Source organism: Topomyia yanbarensis, chromosome 3, assembly GCF_030247195.1.
Source record: "Topomyia yanbarensis strain Yona2022 chromosome 3, ASM3024719v1, whole genome shotgun sequence".
Lineage (NCBI taxonomy): Eukaryota > Metazoa > Arthropoda > Insecta > Diptera > Culicidae > Topomyia > Topomyia yanbarensis.
This window is the reverse complement of record NC_080672.1, coordinates 311,931,305-311,956,058: the sequence shown is the minus strand read 5'-3', so window position 1 is coordinate 311,956,058 and position 24,754 is coordinate 311,931,305. Positions and strand designations below refer to the sequence as shown.

The following is a 24,754-nucleotide window of genomic DNA, read 5'->3' as shown; positions in this document are numbered from 1 at the left end:
CGTTTGTTCTAGAGACAATGCACACTAGATCGAGAGGTTGCTAGCTCTTGTTTAATTGGTTCGATTTTACGTCCGACTCAAGCAGAAGTAGAAAGTAGATTGGAATAAGTCAGTTGCTTTAGGCGTTCACACGCGTTGTGGGAACTGTTTGGATTTGGAATCTAACTGGCGCCAATTTACTGTTGGTTTGTATATGTCGTCTAACTGACAGCAACTTTTCAAAGTTGGGTCTTGTTCTCTTATGCGCAAATTGGTTAATCGATTTTTTCCTTCAAAATAAAGGTTGCATACTCGTGGGCATTTGGCTCTCATGCCAAAACACAATTCGTTTCCCTATACTCTTCATCGACCCAGAGCTATTGTGCTTGGCTAACCGATACATCACTTGGTATAAGCCAGTTGCTTCAGGCGTTCACACACGTTGTGTGAACTGTTTGGATTTACTGTCTAACTGGCGCCATTTTGGTGTTGGTTTGGATATATTGTCTAACTGGTAGCAAGTTGGTGTCAGTTACTGATAAGTGGAACACGAATCATTAAAATCCAACTTTTCAACAAATTACCGCCGCTACATTTTCACATTAGGTAAATTTATCAACTAATACGGCACAAATAATTGATTTGGCAGCAGCTTTCCGTCATTAAACTGCACGGATCAAACAAATAAATCTGCAGCTGCTTCTCTGCTAATCTATCAACAAAGAACAAGTGACAAGTTCATAGAGGCTTCTTTTTACTGTCCGTATTGATGTGCAATCTGCAGGCACTACTGGTACGGTGGGCGACATGCGAATGGCAGCATAGGCAGGACAGTCGTGACTTATATTCATAACTTCTCAACTGTCTTGTAAATTAGTTTTATACAACCAGAGAACGCTGCGGAATGATTAAAAAAACCTATTTTTTCGTTATTTTTCACTAAATACTATTCAGATTTTCACTGTTGCTATCGGTAACGGAAAATATTCAAACATTATTTATTTCTTGCTATATATGTAAATAAATAGCAAATATATACATGGAATAATAATTCGATCCACCAACGCTACACTTTCACAAAAGGCAAATTCGTTAAACTAGCACGGCACAAGAAAATGATTCGAAAGCATCTTCTCTGTTAATCCATCAACAATGAACAAGTGACCGGTTTGATTATGCTACCGAAAATCGATAAAGGCTTCTTTTAACTGTCCGTAATGATGTGCAATCTCCAGCCACACACTGCAGGTACGATGGGCGATGAACGAAAGCAAGCACAGGCAGGACAGTCGTGACTTATATTTATAGCTTCTCCGCTGTCTTGTAAATTAGTTTTATCCAGTCAGAGAGCGCTGCGGATAGATTTTAATAAAAACCTGTTTTTTTCGTTATTTATAGTAATTGTACATTCTACGGATTTAGTTTCACACTAGGGGCACATATTTGCAATCATATAGTGCAAAAATCCAGTTATTTCATTCGGTATAACAGAAGTTATTAGCGTTCAACAACTGACATTTTGAAACGGACCCCTATATTCAAAGCTTAATTGTATTCTACATTAAAACTCAGTTATCCCAGCTACATTAAAATTGGAACCATCAAGCTACATTAAAATTTGAGCCTTCTATTTAAATCAACGTTTTGCATCAACTGCCATCTGCCTTAAACTTATTAGTTTTACTAAATATGATGGATTACAGCAGTAATCATATTCTATGGATTACCGTTACGGTATAGTCTCCATCCTCATCATCATTCGCACGGTTACGATATAACTCATCAGCCAGAAACTGGAGAACAACTTTGACAATTATTCAATCGACGCCAGATTGTAGGTGAAGTGTGTTTGCCTGCGATAGCAAGGAGCGAAACCTTTCTTACTCTTATAGCTTAAGCACACGCCATCGTCAGTCTTCGTGACGAACGTGGAGGTGTCTTTCTGGGGAGCACCGACACCCCCTCCCCACTCACACCGAACTTTGGCGAACTGGGTAGTTTTGGCTGATTTCAAACTTTATGTTAGCTCGAAAAGCATCACTTTATGTGTTAGTGAAGCACTGATATTCGAATATAGCTGCGCTTTACAAAGTGGAAAAAGTGGTCCGATGGCGGATTGTGATGGAACAGGGCTTTACTTTGGGGTTGGTGGGTGGAATTTCCATTTTCGACCTTCATTTATGTGTGCGGTGAACCGCACAGCGCGCTGCGTTGGGCGGGCTGTACGAAAAACTTTCAAGGTTGTCATTTTTAGTGAAGACGTGCGAGAGACTCTGCAGCTGGAAAGCATAAGTGATCACTTGACTTGGAATAAAATTATGCGTATTATCACTTAATCGGGATCCAGGGTATTGAAATATATGTAGCTTTGTGTGTTGGGAACTGCTTTCAGTAAGTTTACATTTTTAACGGTTGAAGTGTAAGTTGCTTTGAAATACTAACTGAAGGTTATTGATTATGAAAAGATTTCGTTGAAGTAATGCGTTTATTCAATTTGATCATAGTACGGAACATATCACGTGAGCATGAGGAATGATTGGAACGATTTTAAAATTGTGATTTTGTATGAGACCGAGAAGAGAGAGACTGTGTAAAATAGCTCAAAAATTTGCCTGTAGTATATGCTAGCACAGTGTTACATAAACTGAAGCACGGATTAGTTGTGAAAGAGATAGTATATTAGGCAAAACTCGCTCACTACAAAGTACGGCTGTAACATCCTAGCTCCAGCGATTTGTATAGCTCTAACACTTATCACTAGATTTAAAATAGTCCAACATTTATAATACTGCTGAAAGTTTTACTGCTCAGCCTTAGATTGTGTGTGACGTGTTTTGGTCCAACCGCTTTAGCTACATTGTGTTTCCCTTTTTCTTATTTCTTTCCCAACAACCTGTAACTTGCGCACTTCCAAAACGCACAACAACCCGTAACACAACTACCACTTATATCATCGTACCGTTCAAAAACAATCAACGACGACCACCTACTAACTATGCCCCCACACAAAAAAAAACAATCAACATAACAAATGCGATACTACCGTCGAAAACAACTGCAGAGCCAAGGAAAGAAAAGACTGACGTCCAAAGTAGTGCAAATGGCTCATGCATTGAGCACTCCTGTTCCGGTGGGGGTTCGCAGCATCAGCCGACCGCAGGCGGTCATGGTCTAGCTTCGATCGAGGGAGGAGTTCAGCTCCAGCCCCCACAGACACAGTCCAAACCGGAACGTCCCAACACACTCGGGCCTACCAAGCTGACCCGAAGGATCATCTGCTATCATAACAATGAGGGGTGTAAGTACAATAGTTAAATGTAACAGGTTGCTTATTTGTCATTTTCGCACTGAAAACACTGAACTGACATAGTTTCATGAAACTTTACCCAGCGATTTTAGTTTTCATTTAGCATAGACTTGCAATAGAAATGATTCGCACAGCTATTCTGCTCTCAGACTTGTTCGTAGTGATGCTTTTGAACACACACACACACAACTCCTTTCGCCATTCACCACTAACCAGCGATCCATTCCATTCGTTACAGTTCAAGATAATCAACGGAAAACGCCGCCGCCAGCCAACGAGAATCAATCAAACCAACAGCAGTTGCAACAATCGGGACACCAATCGTTGCAGCACCAGCACCAACAGCATCAACATTCTGCCCTGGCAGCAGCTGCTGCCGCGGCCGCTGTCGCCCAGCAACAGCAGCAGCAACAACAGCAGCAGCAGCAGCAATCCCAACTCCCGACACAAGCGGCGTTGTCGGCCGCCGCGGCAGCCGTTGCCCAACAACATCACCAGCACCAACAGGCGCTTCAACAGCAACTACAGCAGCATGTACAGCATGGCGGCCACCTGCACCATCATCACCTATCCAATCCCATCATGCTGTCGGAGCTGCCGGAACCTCCGATACCGGTGTCGGAGATCGGGCCCATCCCTCCGCCGCCAATGTTTTCAACACCAAGTCCGACCATGATTGGCGGACGACCGCATGGCCCTAACGTGCATTCCACTACTACTTGTAGCAATAATAGTATTAGCGCGAGTAACATTATACCGTTAGATATGAACGATTACGATTACGATGGTAAGTACCCAGTTGCTTTCACTTAACATTAGACGCGCATAACGCCTTTCCCCTCCTTTGCACCGATTGTGCGATTGGTTCCGATTAGTGTACGTCATGACAACAAATGAATGGAAAACCACTCCGACCGACCGAGTAGATATCCATTTCCCTTGTATGTAGTAGTACGAGTGAAACAGTTAGTTGTTTATTTATTCGTTTTTAATATTTATACACGATTCGATGGATACTCATTGCCGCCGCTGCGCTCCGCTTGAGCTTCTATACTGTTTTCCCCCAAATATCACGCCTCCGCACAGCTTCCTCAAAACCGAACCCACGCACGGAATCGGTTCAACTTTCATTTCAATCAAAATTCCACCGCAATGATTCGCCGCCAGTGGCAGCGGGTGCTCCATTTTAAAAATAACCACCGACTTGTTGCGAACAAAAATTCAAAGCAATAATAACACCGCAAATACTTCTCTATAACCTATACAGTCGGAATACCGAGACCGAGGGTAGGGTGCCTCAGTGTGTAGTTCGCAAATGCCAGAAAATTCTGTTTGGAATAGCACATGAACTTTTTCCATAAAATTAAACTGAAAAACCCAAAAAAAAAAAAATGCATTCAGTCCAGTCAATATGCTCCATAGTAATAGGTATTAGACCGGCAACAATTTTGACTTTTTTTCGGAACGTTGTTAAATCAGACGGTAAATGGCTTCACATACCGCTTGTCAAATTTGAGTTTTTTTTTTGAAAATTCTACTTCACTCGCAAGATTTTTGAAGTTTGTATGTGAAAATATATGAAATTTATTGAAACAATAAATTCGGTACAAAATGCCATATAAGGATCAACATTGCCGAAGACTGCAAATTGATCCGATTTTGCAGTAAAGAGATATTCTCATATAAAGTTATGTGTTGCCTCTCTTTCTCGCACATGCTTAGAATAGGAAATTTGAAAAAAAAACATTGGTTGGTCTTTAAAGTTAAATAACTTTTAGGGGAACCTCCAATCAATATGCGATCTTCAACAAAACTATTCGTTATAAAATAAACTACGCGACCATTACCAATTACCATTCGAATTAGCAGCATTCCGAAAAAAAGTCAAAATTGTTGCTGGTCTAATAGGTATACCTCGATTTAAGAAACTCACGATTTCAAATACTTCAAATGTTCTTTCTATGTAATCTTTACCTCAATTTACCATATATATTCCAAAAAAAATTATTTTTTGAATGTCATTGTTACTGAAGTGAAATATTAAGAATCAATACCAATTTTGGTATGTCATGTGCATCGTTTTTTGTGACGTTATTCTTCTTCGCTAGAAGATGTTTTAGACCATAAGATCCAAAAGCTTCCGTATGTTTGTTTTGGTACCCAAGAACAAGGTGAATAAACGAATAATTTTCGTGGTTCAAGTTATTTTCTGGTAATAGTTTTATGGGTTTTTTATGTGTAAACTAAAATACATAACAAGGGAGATATGGTCGATCGAAAGGAGAGGGCGGTGAAGATCGCTCATAGGAGACATTGGAGATCAATGAGCCCCCCAAAAAGGGATTGTGAGTGTAGTGGTTACTACGAAACTGTTTGGAATTTAAGATGATCTTATTACAGTACCCAACTAGAGATTTGAAGAACATAGGTTCGATTCCTGCTCTTTTCTCAGTTTGTGAAATAAAATAGGTATTTTTTAACGCTTTTCTTTTCCACCGCTTCGATCATTCTTTCTCAGTCTATTTTTTCGTTGAACATTTCCAAAAAACGGAAATCAATAGACGATAATGATCGAGAACAAGTCATTTGCAACGTTGAGCTCACGGTGTTTATTTATTAATACTGGCCCTGGTCATGACCTAATGTAAATAGAGGAAGGACACAGAAGCAATGTTAGTCCGACACTAATTGTAATTAAACTCTGTATATATTTTTGTAGAGATAGGGATTCGAATAAATTGTACTGGCATTTGTGCACGGTTCAAGATGTTCGGAGCCTCTTGTACAAAGTCTCTCTTGTACAAGGCTCATTTAGTACCGAAATGATTGTACACGTTTGAATAGAAATCTAGGAAATCGATCCAATAAATGAACAGAAGACTTTCGGTTTTTGTCGCCGTCTATGACATGGGACCAGGAAGCCAATGCACAGTGGACCGAATCCACAATTTAGAAAGACAAAAATGTTTGTGGCTAAACCTTATATTTTAGAGCTACAAAGTTTTCAGGACAAATATGCAGTACCAAATAAGCCATTTTCAAATGTAAGCCGTGTGGGGGTATTTTTTATTATTAGGGTGATCCAAAAATTATTTTCTGAATGTGATGAGGTAGAAGATTGCAGTGTTTGGCAAAATATCGCCATAGATATTCCACGAAGATGTTTATCGGTTTAAAGACGTAAAGGAAACTTCTTCAGTGTATTTGGATCATAGAGAAGCTTTCAATAAAAAAGTTTTCCTAACAACAACTTTTGACATATTTTTTTAACTCATACTATTTGCAATACAATTTTCTTTTTGAATATTCTAAACGCGATTTTAAATCACAATGCTCATAACAAAAACATTCTGAAATGTAGTAGTTCTCGAGATATTTTGAATTTTATTTTAACAACACAATGATTTTATTTTATTACGAACTTTTCATATGTTATTCGCGTTTCTCATAGCATTATGAATGGCGTTTAAAATCATATTCAAAAAGAAAATTGTATTTTTGACTGCAAATAGTATAAATTATAAAAATATGTCAACAGTTGTTGTTGGGAAAACGTTTTTATTGAAAGCTTCTCCATGATCCAAATACACTGAAGAAGTTTATTTTACGTCTTTAAAACGATAAACATTAGATTTTTGACATTTTATGGAGGGGTAACGCGAATAACTTTTAAAATGGTCGAATTAACTGATTTTGTTGGAACCAAATTCCAAATATTTCGAAAACTATCGCATGTTGGCAGATTGTTGGTAAATGTATTTTGATTTAAAATGATACTTAGAATTATATTCTGTAGTAAAATTACTGTTTTGTATGCCAATTAGTATAAAGTTTAAAAACATTTAGGGTAAGGTGGGGCAAATCCGACCTAGTAAATGGTTTTGGCTGTAAAATGCTCACTTTACATCGGATCAAGTCGTTTTATATACCAAATTAAAGATTAAACTTCTGGGCAACTTTCTATGTGTAGCATTTTATTCGTATCTTGGGGAAATTTTGATATGCAAGCGTTTTACGAAAGCGTTCATTTTTGCTGTTTTCAACAATCTTTTTGGTTGATATAGTACAGATATTACCCAAATTTTATAGTGTTTTAATGATAAATCAATGAATGTTATGTTACTGAATTGTAACATGAAGAAAATGAAATTCAATGTCAACCTTGGAATGTCAAAATCGCGATCAGTAGCACGTAAAGATATTCCCATTTGCATCGGAGCAATTGCTCGACACTTACTATAAACGTTTTCTTGTCAAAAAAGCGGTCGGATTTACCCCACTATTTAGTGGTCGGATTTACCCCACTATTTAGTGGTCGGATTTGCCCCACCGCGTCATTTGTCATTACAATGCAATTAAAAAAATATGAAAACAGTTGGACTAAATTCATCTATGCACTTTGTAGGACTTTGTTCAAAGAATTTAAGTCCACTTACATTTTTTATGCAATCACTTTAACAATTAGAAATATTCTGTAGTCAATGATGCACAAAAATCAAATCAAAAGTTGGAAAAACACACCGCCGTTTGAGCATCTCAATGTAGACCAATATAATGTTGTCATACCACCATTATGATTATTTTCGATGCTCTACACGACAAAATTGATATTAGTTTGCGTAGTGCTTCCGATTTTCGATAACAGAGGGGAGTCGGGTTTGCCCAACGATTGGATTTGCCCCACCTTACCATATAAAGTTATTGTTCGAAAAACTTTTAACCGATAAGTTCTCCATCATGCAATCACAATCAAAATTTTTTTTCTCTTTAGGTTTTTGTTGACAAAATATAAAAAAATAGAAAAAATGGGGTTTTTGCAATTTAAACTTTTAACACTAATTTTTGGTTTTGTGAAAAATCACACAGCTTTTTTTTGTATATTTTTTTCGTACGGAAAGATTCATCCCCTGTAACTCGTTCTCAGAAAGTTTTACTGCATAAAATACAGTAATCGAGCAAAACAAAATTGAAATTAATGCACGTAGAGGTGTCTACGCCCTTTTGAAAAGTTGTTCTTGTATCAAAATATTGCAATTGTCAGAGAAAATCATGGAGATTAATAAACCGAACACATATTCAAATTTTCGTTCGCATCGACGATGGTCATATTTTGTGGTCGGCCGGTTTCTCATGGAATCCCTCTATAGTTATATCTCAAAACGATTTCATTTTATATCCATCCTGATTAACCGTTATGTGTCCAACAAAAAACACCTTTAACAGGCCAACGAAGGTACCTTAGTATCCATAAATTGAAATGCTCGTAACACAAAGGTAAATGAATGTACTTTCAGTCGTCTGACCATTTCGTTTTAGTGTGACTAATGGTTCGGACGTTATTTCGTCGCTGTTGTGCTAACTTATGACAAGCGCCATTCGGCACATAACGAGAAAAACGATTTTTAATATATCTTGAAACTTATAATTATAACTTATGGTATAAACAATCCAAAGAAGACAATTGATGCTGTCATCTATTCTGTATAAATCTCTCAAATATTACGAAGATCGGTTGACTATGTTGCGGGTTTTTACTGAAAATGTAAACAAAAGTCGCACTCACACGTGTCGTAGGTGTGCATTGATGACAAAATTTTTATGGCGTGTCATAATCGTGCATGGAAAATTTTCCATAGAAAAAAAATCGATTTTCTATTTTTATTCATATCTTTGTCTTTATTTGGTCTATAAGCAATCCGCGGGATGCATTTTGAAGGAAATGAGTCAGGGAATCTATAAAAAATAAGAATTTTTGGGTACAGTGTTGCCAAATATGCTATATTTACAGTTTAAAGCTTAAACTGCATTTTTCTCACAATTCGTGTATTTTGATTTTGAAAATTATTATGCCATTGTATTTATCCAATAGTTTTATACATAAAAATATCTTATACATCAAGAAAACTTGAGCCAATCTCTAGACACAGTCATTTGAAGCAAAAAAACAAAAAAAGCACATTTCTCACTATATCTCAGTAACCAAGCAGAATGTCAAAATTCTGAAAACGCCACTTTGTTGGGATTTTTTAGACAAATAATGTGGCATATCTAACTCAGTTTACCCCAAAATGGCGTTTGTCATGAGATAGCACAACAGCGACGATTTACGAGTTTGTTTTACTTTCCCTTATTTTTTATGCTCATTTTATGAAGAAAAATGAGCGTCTGGTCAAGATTTTGTGCAAGATGGAGTAATTTCAAAAATTATATTTTAGGTGAACTTAAATTCGGCTAATAGCCAATACAAATAAGCACTCATTGGTTTGCATCGGATGAAAATTGTGAAAGTTATTCAACTTTTCGTAGAATAGAAATTTTTGAGTTTCTCTGGGTCAACTTATTGAACCGTCTCGATCCCAATTTTTTCTAGGGCTTCGCGAGGAGTTGTAGAACTCGAATCACAAAAATATTGGCGCAATTTTTTTGCTTAGATTGAGCAATGTGTGCAGATAAAATTTCAATGCTGACAAAGTCCCACCTTTAAACGGCAAAACATAATTCCAGATTCCACCGGTTCTTGAACACCAATGATATCTTATGAACAAGGAGATATAGAGAAGCGAAAATAATTAAAACCAATGAATTAGTGAAATTAGTACGAAATTGATACTCTTTTTCCAAGGTGCTGAATAGTACAGCAAAAAAGAACAGTTTCTTTTCTGTTACAAATATATTCGTTTTTTTTCATTTCTTTACTTATTCTAGAGGATGACTGATGTAATCTTGAATAATCCTCCTTTCCATTAGCATTTCGTAAAGTACATTTGGCTTAAATTCGAACCTTTCTACTTGAACAAACTCGATTAGATATTTCGAGTCGTTTGATTTGGTTCTAATATGGACATTTGTTATGCAAATCGATGTTAATCGATGTGGTATACATGTCTTTATATAAAACAATAGGTGTTTTAGTCCAGAAATTGAAATTGTTTGGGTTTTTGGCACTTTTTGACTATTTTGCTAATTATTAGAAGCAAAATAATGCAATAAACAATAATTACAATTATTTATTGAAATATATTTTACCGGAATTAAACTGTGTTAATTCGGTAGGACTGCGAAAAGTGCAATAAAAGTGGCCTGTGCGAATGGTTTCGGTTGGAATTTCAATAAAAGAAACAGGTTGAATTTCTTGTTTTCTCTTATATTTTCAAAATCCGGTTGGGACATTATCAAAGTTTATTCAACAAAATATATTATCTTAAAGCTACGTACGCATCGCTATGGGAAATGTGTTCCGTTTAATCCTGAACTTTTTCTCTCTTCTCCTGTTTCTTGGCGTAGATTTTCTATAGTCTTAAAAAATCGCATATTCTAATCGTAAACTTATATGCTTCGCTCTACATTTTCAAAACTACTGTATCTACCACAATACGAATTCCTGCCTACAATCCTAGCAGGAAGATCAACAGCCTACTCGGTCACCACATTGGTACCGCTTTTTAAAATAATTTTAATATCGTAACTACGGGAGAAAGTTAGAAACAATAACCAAAGCTAGCTAATCGGGCCACTTCTGGCACGCATTTTTAAACTAGGCGCGGGTTGTCGGCAAATAAGTCAAGAAATCACAGTTTGCCTATTCTTTACGCTCCATTTTATAGATTGATCAACATCGCCCTTCCCGAGGCTTTACGGTGATGATCTGATCGTACGCAGCTGGCATTGAATAGTTATCGACTATGCGCGGCAATACCCCCGCACGTTTACAAGATTTACTAATAATTGCTATGCTTTAATGCTGCCCAAGAGCGAATCCTATGTTTCATCCAACTAATCGACGATGATAGGACTGGCTCTGATCCAACAATGGCAATACTCAATCCAATCATATTTATTTACGGTAATTTAGTCTTTGACACGGTTGTCGATATTTCACAAAAAACAAGCAGCTCTTCATACTATACGTTGGAAGAAGTGATTTACCAACCCTTGGCTACCGCACAAATGGGGCCCAATTTGTCTGTCATTTTTTATTTTCTTCCGCTCGCATATGACTTCTATGTGAGATGATTAATTAACACACTTTTCGGACCAATGGGAAAAGAAATGGTGGTCATTATAGCGATGTTACAATCATCCAATGTTTACCATACCAAAATTCCACATCATTGCTGTGATCACATGTATTTTCGGCGATTCACCTATGTGTATATTGCGTGCAGAATATATCTTCCTGCACTTTTTAATGTTAATGAACTATTAGTGCTGGATAGATTGTAACGAGCTTCGGTGAATCATAATCTGTTATGCACTAGGGATCTCAATTCTCATCAACATTACTAAAAAAAGCCAATCGAGCTTCGATGAAATATTGTCGCTGGTAACAATATTGTTGCTATCAGGAATCAAAATCTGAACAATCGGAGCATCAGTTGAATATCTATAAATGATTATGAATGTCCTTTAATGGCCAGTTGAGCCAACAACAAAAAACGCTTATTGGAACGTTGTTCCTTTTGTTGCTCCACCGCTCCAATCCCCACTCTGCCGAAGTACACTTCTGCCAGTGTAGAAACTGAAAGGGGACGTTTTTGTCCGTTGAATGAATTCCATCCGAGTATAAACATCATAAATTTTCCACTTCGGAACCACTCCCAGTCATCGGTTGAACGGAACCAACCTGCGATGCCTAAGCAGCTATCGTTACGCCGCATCAGTTTCAGAATGAAATGTTTGAATATTCACACAATGAAAAGCAGATGAAAACAATCAGCTTTCGGTGGAGAAAAATGCTCGAACACACTAGAACACACATCGGATTTATAGCGCCCCGCCTTTTAATGCTATGGATGAAAATCTTGTTTAGTTGGCGGTCAGTGCGGTAAGAAGCGTGTATCCATTTTCTTTGCGGTCGATTGTCATGTAGGGTAATTGTCTCAGGAACGGTTTTAATGGTGCGGTTTTGTACCATTCACTTGGTGGCATAATATGGATTTTAGGAATCATTTCCGTATCCATTAGTTCAATAACCATGAACGTTCAAAATATGCTAATGAATAGTTATTTTTAAAATTTGCGAAATAGGGTCTCACTTTCCGCCTTTTTGCATTCTCGAAAGAATTTCTCAAACGGATTCATTTTTGCGGAAAACATAAAAATTTCAAAAAATAATTGCGGCTGACTCAATTGACCGATTTTAACCCTTTCATGCCTAACATTTGAGGTCAAGAAACACGAAAAAATAATAAAATATATGCTTCTCTCGCAGTGCTAGAAGTTGCTCAATTTCCAGCTTCAGATGCTCAATATTCTTCTTCTAGAATATTTACAATAGTCCAATTACACGACAGAAATTTCGGAAGACAATCTAAATTGATACTTTTCATTAGTTTTCAGTAATATTATATTTTACCGTTTACTGAAAATGTTCCTGGCAGCGCTGCTGTAGCTGAATCCATTCAAATTAATTGCAATAAGTTCTACGAATAGTAGCTTAATCTGTTAGTGTTCAAATGAATGGTAATAGTCACAATTATTAACCTTAGCTGTGATTGTGAGCAAATCTTCCAAAACTGAAAGTAACATCTGTTTTAAAGCATTTTTGTTTATAAACAACATGGGTATGAAGGGGTTGCTTATTAAATCAGCAATGGAATCTTCAAGAGATACGGACTCATTAAAATATGTTTTCGACCTCATTTTTGTTCAGGCATTTTTTATAAATCGTTTATAACAACATGGGAAAAAGATCTTCTGGACCTCTTTTTCATTCAAAAAAATAACACATACAGTAATGAACCGTTTTTATCAACCAAAAATTTTTGGTTGTTTAAACGAGAAAGTTGATGAAATGGGGAAATTTTTTTTAACTTCCTCTTTCTATCCTAAATAATTAGAAGCAAGCTGAGAATTATCTCAAGCTGTTAGTCTGCAGAAAAATTAAACCTACTACCCTATCAGTGCAAAAAATCGTATTTGTCCGCACTGTCCGACAGTTGTCTAATCCAACTTCCAAGCATAGAATCGATCTGAAATTTTGCAGATAGCTTCATAATGAATGACAGTGTATTCTGTTAACGAAATTTAACGTAAATCTCCTTAAAAGCGCGATTTAGAAATTATTCTTTGATTAATTATACATAGAGCGTTGGTAGTTCACATCCATTTTACACCCATGTTCCAAAACTGACATCGAAGAAAAACGCGATCGAAAATGGCAATTAAATTAGCGATCTGGAAAGAAACGGTGGATCAAATAAAGCTTTACAGTCTAAAATTACGTTCATATTCAATTCTAGGGGGATTAGTCCAGTAGGAAAATCTGATAGAAATTGGAAAATTCTGAGCATGTTGGTCCAGCAACCATCCTCACAAATGATGTTATCTATTCATTTTGTTTACGAAAGTGTGCGCTGAGAGCTTTCTTGTTAAGCGGCCGACTTCAAGTTTTACTAAAATCGAAAATGGATGAGTTCGCCATATTTTAAGTTTTTGGAAGCGATGACAGTGATGGAAGTTTTATAGAATCGATATCACTATTGTAGTTATTATTATCGTACCCATCTCTTAGTTAATGAAACTTTTTCTTTCCACGAACTTTATATTTACCTTTTTGGTTATTTTATTAGTGGGACAGTTATGCGTAGAAATTTGGCATGAACTACAACTTAATACTAACATAATATTACTAAATATACAATACTTACTATATACGGTATCTCTTCAATGGTTATTTTTTCCACGGTTAATATGTAAAAGTGTGTTAGTTTATCACGAAAACACACAGCATTGATTTTTTTATGAGAATTCAAGCAACATGTAATTCTAATCCATCAATTACCTTAAATTGGACCAAAATTGGGTAAACTACCCTACATTTTGACTATTACCTAACAATGCGGGACCCATTACCTTGATTAAATACAATTGTAAGATTGTAGGCCTGAATTTCTGGCATAAAAGAATGAATTTGCGGGAGGCTTATAGAATCGGGTACAAAAAGTTAATAAAATCGGGGGTGCATAAAATGGGGAGTTTATAAAAACGGGTCGAAACTGTACTACTTTTAGTACCTGAGGGGTTATATAAGTTCATGTGCAGGTAAATAGGGAATAGTTTAAATTTTTGTAAAGGTATGTGGCCATTTTTTGTTGAATACTTGCGTAGTACAATGTCTAATTTGTAATATCAGCTTGAGAACATGGAAAAAATACTAATGTTTATAAAAGATATTAAAATTTCCGCACGTTTTTACATTTCTTATAAAAGAAAAGTATAGACTTCGCTCAAACTTTTAAGATTTTTTCCGAGGGCCGAGTGGCTGTGTATGTGTCTGTATATGTATGTATGTGGCAAACTCTCATTCGTGTTTCTCAGCAATGGCTGAGCCTAATTCATCCAAACCAATTTTAAATTAAAAGCCTAAAACTCTGATAGAACGCTATTTTTTTTGTTTTTGATTATGATGTTTAATTTCCAAGATATAGATAATTTTCCGTGTAAAAAAGTTTTATAATGTTTTGAATTATCTGTCAAAATAGACAATTGTTCTACATATCACCAGAAAGATGAAAGATTGGCACAAATGACACGTTCCCTATGTTGATCGGAGATTTGTTCCATGCGGTGATTTGTACTCTTATCATTTCTTGAAGGAAGATGAAGTGGTTAGGGATAAGAAAAACAACGACAGATAACTTTGAAAATACGGAAGTATTCTTCACTTCCAAGAAAATAAAAGACACTTCTCGATGAGCGGATGTATCAACACCCCCGAGGGGATATTGAGATAACAGAGCAACAACACCCCGGAAGAGATATTGGCATTCAAATACGGTTTAAACTACTCTTTACTACGCTGGGTTAGGAACAATAGAATATCCTTGAGTTTCAGCTCTCTGTACATAGCTTCATCTATGTATGAAGAACCAAAAATCCGGATATGCAATTGCATGCTGCAGGGCAATTACATACCAAATGATATGAAATTCCGTAATCGAATTCACAAAAATCACTCGAATAATACTCAGCACACTAAATAGTAGCCATATGGTAATTGAGTTTACTATGTCCGGTCAGTGCCCGGACTAGAATACTGCAATTGTGCTTGGATAAATGAAGTGAATTCTTTGAGATTTTCGGACTCATATCCGTTTTTGTTAGAATGCAAGTTTGCAAGTTATGCCAATGGTTGACATGTTCGGATGAATCTTGTGTTTTGTTCAACTCATCGACAGTAGTAGAACTGGCTCTGGACCAACGAAGTCAGTCGCCGCGCCCGTTCTAGTCAATTTGTCCACCCATTCATTTCCGGTAATATCGGAATGACCGGATACCCATAGAAGGTAGATAGCATTTGAAACGCTAAGTTCTTCGATTTGAGTTCGACATTCGATTACTAATTTCGATCGCGAAGCTACCGAATTAAGTACTTTCAGGGCAGCCTGATTGTTACAGTAAAAATAGTTTCATTTACCGAAAATTCCCTGTTGAAGTGCCGATTGTACGTCACACATAATCGCGAACCTTTTTGTTTGGTATTCCGGTACAGTATCTACCAAGCGAATGAGACGGGTTTAATCTCATTTCACGACAATAGACACCAGCTCCGCCTCGGCTCTCTAACAAAGAACCGTCAGTATTACAAACTACATATTCTTCAAGATGTCGCTCCAACTAGCCAGCCAGACAGCCATTCTTTGCGAGGAGGAATTCTCACATTGAAAGTTTTGAAAGGAAACTACATGTGAGTGTAAGGTCATTGAGAGCAACTGTATACTCATCCTATGTAACTATTTGGGGTCACAACCTTGTGTGGCTAGTTGTACGATCTATTGGGTTACTGTTCCAGAACACAGTAGCCTTAAGACGGTATGCGCAAGAAAGTGCTTCTTGTTTCAGAAACACACATGTTGGTTTTATACTCAAAAGTGCCTCTAGGGCAGCGGTTGGTGTTGCCGAGAACGCACCAGTCATCGCCATCAAGACTCTCCTCTGAAGATGGTTTAACTTTGATTGGATTGTCATGACTTCTTCGTTCTACCACCAAACAAGGCACCCGTGTGCCAGTATTGGTCTAACAATTGTTGTGTAGATCTACAGAATGTACTTGGGTGTGAGTCCCCAAAATTTTCCGAAAGCCTGTCTTTATTGACCGAAGGTCATGCAAGTGTCTTGGCTCTCAAATCGATTTGAGCTGTCCAATTAAGTTTTTAGTCAAGAATTTCGCCAACATACTTAACTTGATCTGCGACAAGTTGTAATTCTTTGTAACGTGAAAAGCACCATCGATGTTTTATTTGGATTAACTGATAGTCTAAAAAGAAGGCACCATTACTCAACAACACATGAGACTTCCCGAATAGAAATGTACAATAAGAAAACTATGATTTTCACTGTAACAGTACAGTAATTTTACAATCATTTACAGTAAGTTTTAGTGTTATGCTACAATACAAAAACAATAAATTTTAACGTTTTTACAGTAAATTTAAATGTAAAATAGACTTTTACAGTGAAAAAGGGGGGTGGTTATGTATCTTAACATTAATAAAATCAATTTTTTTCCATACATTTTTTCTCGAAAACAGCAAAATTTAATGTGAATGCACTGTATCAGTTTTTTTGCTGAACAGTGAAATTTATTGTTACATGAAATTTTATTGTAAATCTACTGTGAGAACTTGGCATCGAACAATGTTGAAACAGTAATAACTATAATATTTATTGTTTTAAGATTGTTTGTAGGGTAAATGCTATTGTAAAATTCTATCCGGGTTGCTGCATCAAATCAAGTGCGATACGTAAATACCGGTGATCATTATATGATAATCATCGGCGAAACCATATATCGGAAACCCAAGCTCATTGAATTTCTTCAACAAGCCATCGGCGACGAGTTTCCATAGAAGTGGTGACAGCACACCACCTTGAGGACATCCGCAGAGATTCAGTTTGCTTATCTCTACTTGTCTTAACGACAAGACAGATGTCGGTTGCTAAGCATTACGTGTACATGAAGATACTGCTGCGTGCTGCTTCCAAAATGGATTCCAAAAACACGTTGTCAAAAGCACCTTCGATATCAAGAAAACTCCTAAACTTGATTGCTTTTGCGAAAAAACTTTTTCAATGTTGTAGACAGCATTGTGTAACAGGGTGGTAGTGGACTTCCGCCGCTGATATTCATGTTGCAGTTATTTCCCACCACGCTACTGGAATATATCCTGTTGCAAGACTACAAGTAAGAAGTTGCTTGAAGACTTATATGGAGCAAAACTTTCAATCGCATGAGGCATTTCACGTTGATTTGTCGTGCCATTTTTGTCGAAAGCTACGAATGCGGAGTTAAGTAGCTTTCTAACATAGAAGTTATGGAAATACGGTTTTCGAATCGAAGCTAAGGAAGCTTTTCCTTCCTGCACAAGGCTAGATAGAGTCATAGTTGCTGCAAGTTTATGCTGAAGATTAATTTGTGCTACCATACTCGATCACAGCACTACACATTTCATCATCAGCACTTATTGTACAGCAAGATACCAAACACACCTATAGCGAACCCCGAAATGGGTATTAGGCACATGATCATCATTTAAATCCCACGACTTGCGAAGAAAAAAACATCCACTGTGTCAGAGATTCGCTTAACACAGCAAGGGTATGACCAACTACACTCCGTGCACGACCGGTATATTTTAGTCCTGCCAGCCATTCAGTCCTCGGCACGAAGAAGCACCTTGAATTGAGGACTGCTGTTTTCAGTCGCTTCTTACGACATGGGAGCAGGAACCTAGTGGATCAATTCTTGGTTGAGATACTTCAACCCGCCGGACGACACACGGCTTCTAGGCTGGTTTTGTCCGGAGAAAGATAATAGACTGTTATCAAACTCCTGAATGACCACAGCTACAGCAATAATAAAATTGGATCACAAACTAGTGAAGTAATCCACAGAATAAAGCAAACCTGTTCAACAACGACTAACTATCTTGTGGGATTTTTTTTTCTCAAACATCCTGAAGTGAAACCGTTCAGAATGTGCAATTTGTGTTTGCGAATGGCCCAAATTTTTTCTGCATTCCGAATGACGTTTATAAATGATTGTGGATCTGATAAGGCAACCATGTTTCTTTTTTAATCTTTTTTTCAAGTCACGTTACTTATTCTTAAATTAAAATATTTGAAAAATTGAAATATTTTTTCCAAAAATTGTGAATGTTTTAGAAATGCAAAAATAGGAATTAAAAAAGGACTGAGATTTCAACTCACGAAAATATTCTACAGTGGGAAATGATTTGCTTGTATCCTACATAAACTTACATTCTGATCTGAGATTTTGTCGTGACTAACGACTTACCTTTCAATATTGGGCCCCCTTTTCAAAATTTCGGAAGAAAAATGATGTAAGGTTTTGAACGCTTATATCTTTTGTTGTACTGCATGTATTTAATCAATTTCTTCGGCATTTTGTCAAAAATATTTGTACCAATGTTGTATTAGATTTTGGAATATGTAGGATATTAATTACCAATGGAAACGTAGTGTTTTGAAAAATCTTTCGAAAACGATTCGGAAAAGTGAAAATTTTCAGCCCATCCCGCACAGAGCCGTCAATATGGTGCACCAACCGAACAATAAAATGATGAAAAGTTTTAAATATAGGTCCACTATATGTTTGTTCCTATGATTATTCGTATTGGGTTGCTTGACGAGAGTAGTTGGTGGGGGAAAGCCGGCATATTCGTTTTGGTTATGCCACCCTGTAATGTATATTACATAGCAGGGGTGTCGTGACCACACTTCGAAGTGATTTCAAATCTTGCAAAGCATAAATTGACACAATTTCAATGATTGTTCCTATATGAATGAAATGACAAATTTTCAGGTGAACACGGCAATTATAGGATAATTTTATATTTTTAGTTATCATATAATAACTTTCATCTCTTCCAAACAACTTAATCCTCTGCTGCAAAGCCCGTGGTTTTGCGGGGTTAAGGAGAATCATTGTAAAATGTCCAATACACGATTTTATGATACCTCCAATAAAACCACTTCAAAACACTCCCAGCTGTCATACAAGTACATTGTCTGCTTGTTGAAATCATACGAAACTCGGTAATAAAATTGTTTTACTGAATAGATTAACGAACGGGATCCCCAGGAAAATTTCGCTGAACCCGCTGAATCGAACTTAATGCGTAAAATTTAGCCAATTGAAAGAGATACAAGCAGAATTTTAAGAATATGATCATAGCGGTTAAGTCCCGGACATTACCTGCCCCTAGTTTTTCGCTAAGCGTGATTCATTTCTGTACACTAGGAAAAAGATTCTGATGGTTGTTTCGAGAGATTTTGGCATTGATATTTCAAAGAAAGAAAATATGAAATTTGTTCATTTCATGAATGAATGTCTCAACGAGCTTAGAATCCAGCGCATCCCTATCAACGCAGACGCCAACAACAAAGGTTCTTTTCAGAACCACCATAATTATTATAAAGAATAACTTGAAACATTCCCACATATTTAATTGAGTATCATTCGATTTGAATTACAAGTCAAACAAGTAGTCACGACACTCCGGTTATGTCCTAGACATTAGCCACCCATCTTTTTTTCGATCACGTCACAAGACCTAAACAAAAAACAAAATGTCATTTTCTGAAATCAATTCCGTATCGGTAAAAAGGCGCAGTATAAGTAAACACAAGTCGCGACAGTTAAGTTGTTAATATACATATTATATTAAACCATACACATTAAAACCATACTGGACAATCAAAAGTATTTGTAGACAGGACTATTCAGGAGCGACATGTAGCTTGTATGAGATATATTGCAACAAGAACACAAATTTGAAGCGATAACAAACTCACATACGGCAAAGATAATGATGCTTTGTCGCCGCTAGGAAACTATGGGAATTGTAGCGGAGAAACGACTGTTCGTTGAGTTATGTGGGTGGACGGAGTCTCTTTATATGATTCTATAGAGCGTGTAATTAAAAGCTTGCCAGTTACGTACTGGAACGCATCTCTATCACACAGTCTTTCTATTTTGTGCTGCGATCATATTCCACCCTGGCTTCCCATTAACGAACAAACCAGCACGCAGTATGCAGCATCTCCAGCCAAACCACACACTACTGCTCAACCAGCAAATATCACTCAATCAGTTACGACTGAATCCATAGACACAACCAAAGACGTCGGATTGAGCTCGAAGCAGCAGTGGACGAAGCGAAACAGCGAAACACAATCTCCATGTGCACTGGCAAATTTCGTGCACAAATTTCATATTTTTTTGTAATTAAATAAAATACTAACGGCGCAGGGAAACTGAGTCGAAGAGCTTTGTAAAATTGCTATTTAAAAAAATTAAATTAAATACAGTTTCTTACATTTAAACAGATGTATTCTCACAAGTAACAATTTTGGTCATATTGAAGTTTTATAGCGTTTAATAAAACTAATATTTAAAACCTCCCATGCTAACCTTATGGTCTTATGTACTTCCTACAGGCTGCCATAAACCCATGTTATGACAAATTGGCCCAGTTTTATTGTAATCAGTAGAACTTGTTATGCAAACTATCATGGGAGTAATAGCTTCATTACAGTTCTCTTCTACTCTTTAGGTGTGATATTAAACCAACAGCATAAAACCTTCTCCTGACCTAGCAATGTGGAAAATCACTATATAAGCGCTATTAAACCATCATAAAACTGTGTAAAGTCTTCCTGAAGAAGTCCAGAAAGCTTGTTATGCTATCCATGTTAGAACTTTCAGTTTTAACCTGAATTTTTTCACTGATTAGATGTATTCAATAAAATTTTATCGTGGTTTTATTCCTTAGCATCGCATAATCATCGAACAAAATGCCATATTGTGAGGTCTACATTTTTTTAGAATAGTGAATAAAAGAACTTTATGCTATAATTCACCCTAAGGAGGAAAATTTGGTAAAAACCAAAATTTCTCACTAGGGTGAAAATTTGTTGGTAAAAACCAGTCTTTGTACAGGAGGACACAAATCCTTATTTAATACTATGTTGCGTTTCGGCTTCGCCTCATCAGAAACCGACACTAACTTATTGTCGGAATAGATTAGCGCCGGCTTGACGCAAATCCCTTAAAACTAAAACACACTATGTGTTTCAATCAAACGACTGATCAAAGGTGATGTCCCGTTCGAGCAGAAGTTCTGTTTATGCCGATGAGACACAGTGAATCCGAAACTTGTCTTGGCTTAGCAGGCCTATGCGAAAGCATTATGCTATATTTCACCCTAAGGAGGAAAATTTGGTAAAAACCAAAATTTCTCACTAGGGTGAAAATTTGTTGGTAAAACCAGTCTTTGTACAGGAGGGCACAAATCCTTATTTAATACTATGTTGCGTTTCGGCTTCGCCTCATCAGAAACCGACACTAACTTATTGTCGGAATAGATTAGCGCCGGCTTGACGCAAATCCCTTAAAACTAAAACACACTATGTGTTTCAATCGAACGACTGATCAAACGTGATGTCCCGTTCGAGCAGAAGTTCTGTTTATGCCGATGAGACACAGTGAAGCCGAAACTTGTCTTGGCTTAGCAGGCCTATGCGAATGATGAGGCGAACGGTGCGGTTGTCAAATTTGAGTAGCGCAATAGATTAAAATAAACACACTGAATACTCGCCATCTCTATAGTGTGTTCACCATTTACTGTCAGTGTCATTACAATTGAGCACGAGATTTGCCAGTAGTCGTTCGATAAAGAATCGCAGAAATTTTCTTCAAATTGTGTATCGAAATCTAGGGACAGATCTCTTGAGATGCATTTTTAAAAATTAACGAATTTAAATATTTACTTTCCATCAAAATAGAAATTTGAAATGCATTTTGCGTTGCGTGTAAGACGTCAAAGCCCTACCACAAACTAACTCTACTCCAACAAAGTATGAAGTAGATAAGCGTAAGACGCTTGTTGAACAAATGTTTCGGCAAAATAGTGAAATGAAATGCGTTTTTTCAAATTTGTTATAGATTTCTATAGTGATCTAACCCTAGACCGAAATGCATTTGAATGAGCTTATTGTTTATAGTACTAAAAGGCAGCTGGACTTCCTTTTTTATAACATAATGTGAGAAGTGGTTCTTAAAAATGTTGCAATGGCTGTTTTTGTCGGCGAAGTCATTTTTTTATTACATTGCTGCTTTTAATATTAAAAATTACCATGCCCCTTGAATCAACTACCAGCCTTTATTTATTTATCAATAATGACATAATTTTCACAAATGTATAATGTTCTAATTTCGATATTTACTTATTTTTCAAACGAATGTTATTTCGTTAAATGTGTTTTCTAGCTTCAACATAAGTCACCAAATCGTAAATCGTTTTAAAAATGAAACAATTAATGATTAATGAGCTTCTCGTGATTGCCCGATCAGAAACACATAACAAGAATATTTCAAAACTATATCTCCCGTTGTTACTTGTTATAATTTTCTGTTATTTTAACTACTAACGAAACCAAATTTATAACACAATATGTTACGAAAATTGCATTCTGTTATAATCTTGTTATTTCATTCTAATCGGGTGACAACTGCATCAGCACGCACAAAAAAGCTCTCACCTTTATTTACCATCTTGATAATCATCCTGGAGAAACGAGAAAAACAAACCAATCCTGTCAGCGGTTGATCAGAAATTCTTAAGAGTTATTAACCTGCAAAGACGAAATAATCCTGTCTTGGTTCGTCTTCTGCTTTGGGTCAAAAGAAATTGAGGGAGAATTCTATTTCCAAATGGTATGTTTGAAGTAAGTTATTTGCACTACAGTTACTATATTACATGCAAGTAAACAAAGATTCGAACTTATCACAATTTTATAACTCCTTAGTATAGCTCATGCCTTTCATAAGAGTAATTATTTTAAAGAGGTTTTAATATAGACATTTCAAAACCTGAATACGTGCAATAATCTACGATAAAACTGTCTTGTAACTTAATTTCTTGTTGTATGTTAGTTTTATTCCAGTTTTAACAAAGTATATAAAACCGTTTCACAACCACTACATAAATTTGTAACCTAAAGCTTTATCGTAGAAGTCATAACATAGTTTTGTAGTGAAATTTAGGAACAAATGAAATCCCGAGCAAACGGAAAGTCCATAGTACCCCCATGCTCATGGGGTTTGGCATGGGTGTTTGAAATGAGTTCAACCCATGAAAACACCATTACCATTGTGCGGTAGATCCCATATAAAATACCATATGTTGGTATATTTATGGGTTATTGCGACCATTTTATAGTGTCTTGATGGTTGGGAATTTTGGCACGGACCATGTTTAAGGTCTTTTCAAGGGGATGTGTGGTGTTTGAACCCATGAGTATTTGCTCGAGATGACCGCTGCATAAAACCATAATAAAATCACCGGTTTTAAGGAGATTTAATTAGTATACATTTTCTATCGAGGAACGTTTTTTGTCTTCATTTTTAAGGATTCAGTTTTTCCAGTTTATTTGAAAATAATTTTTGGCACCACTACTCACAAAGCCTCGTCTTAGGATTAGGCTATACATGATAAACTTCGTTATAGCTACGAAAATGATTGGTATTGTGCATCAAATCTATTACTTATCCGAGTCACAATAATCCATGACACAAGCTATCACACAAGACCCAAACTGAGTCATTATTTTTTTAATAATATCATAACCAAAACCGTCTGAGACACACATAGTTTATACTATATGCAGGATATGCATACTATATACAATAAAGAAATTTGATTTGTTGCAGAAAAAAATCAATAATTGTTGCGAGCATTGTGTTTCCCGTTTTCGTTCTATTTGCGCCGTTTTCACTGCATATCATCACTTTCTGTGTGTACAATCAACCCGCTGCAAGCTTCATACTAACCCTGCTGAAATACCCCTAAACCGTACAGCTAGCTACCGCTTTGATTATCAATAACAGGCACTTAGTGCAATGTGATTAGTTTTGGCACTAAATACAATCACTATTGACAAGCTTTGCATAGCGTTCCGCTTTCCACTACAGCAACAGATGCTATCGTTTTCCACCGCTTTGCTCGCGTGAAATATTATCCACAAAATGGCTATAATTGATGATGGTAGTAATCGATTTAAGCGTTTGTGCAACAGTATACCTCCTATACCTATACCTTAACAAGCACGTCAAAATCGCTCTATATACGCCGTTCGTTCGTAGTGGCGAGTGAGAGAATAGTCCGTAATGAATTGGATTTCGCTTGTTGCCAGACACGCCGCGAGAATGTGCGATACCCGTGCGTGGATGATTCAGCAGTAAGAAATGTTACAAATGATTCCCGGTACAAATTTGCTCCCAGTGATGGTTGTTCGAGTTCTCTTGATTTGTGCTATCGTATGGAATGGGGCTCTTTTTATATTTATCTTCTATTGAAATTCTGTAATAATTGGAATCAATTTCATTAATTTGCACCGGTAACCCTTTTCTAACTTTTTTTTTTCTTTTTTGCACCCCCAACA

The 24,754-nt window shown here is 36.6% G+C and overlaps 1 protein-coding gene across 1 annotated transcript in view; it reads left to right on the top strand.

The window, feature by feature from the left end:
• LOC131689425 (phosphatase and actin regulator 4) overlaps positions 1-24,754 on the top strand; it is a 534,941-nt gene that overhangs the window by 483,294 nt on the left and 26,893 nt on the right. Inside the window, exons 7-8 of the mRNA XM_058974505.1 lie at positions 3,041-3,277; positions 3,525-4,073. Coding sequence (XP_058830488.1) covers positions 3,041-3,277; positions 3,525-4,073 — 786 coding nt within the window. The remainder of the gene's footprint in view (positions 1-3,040; positions 3,278-3,524; positions 4,074-24,754) is intronic.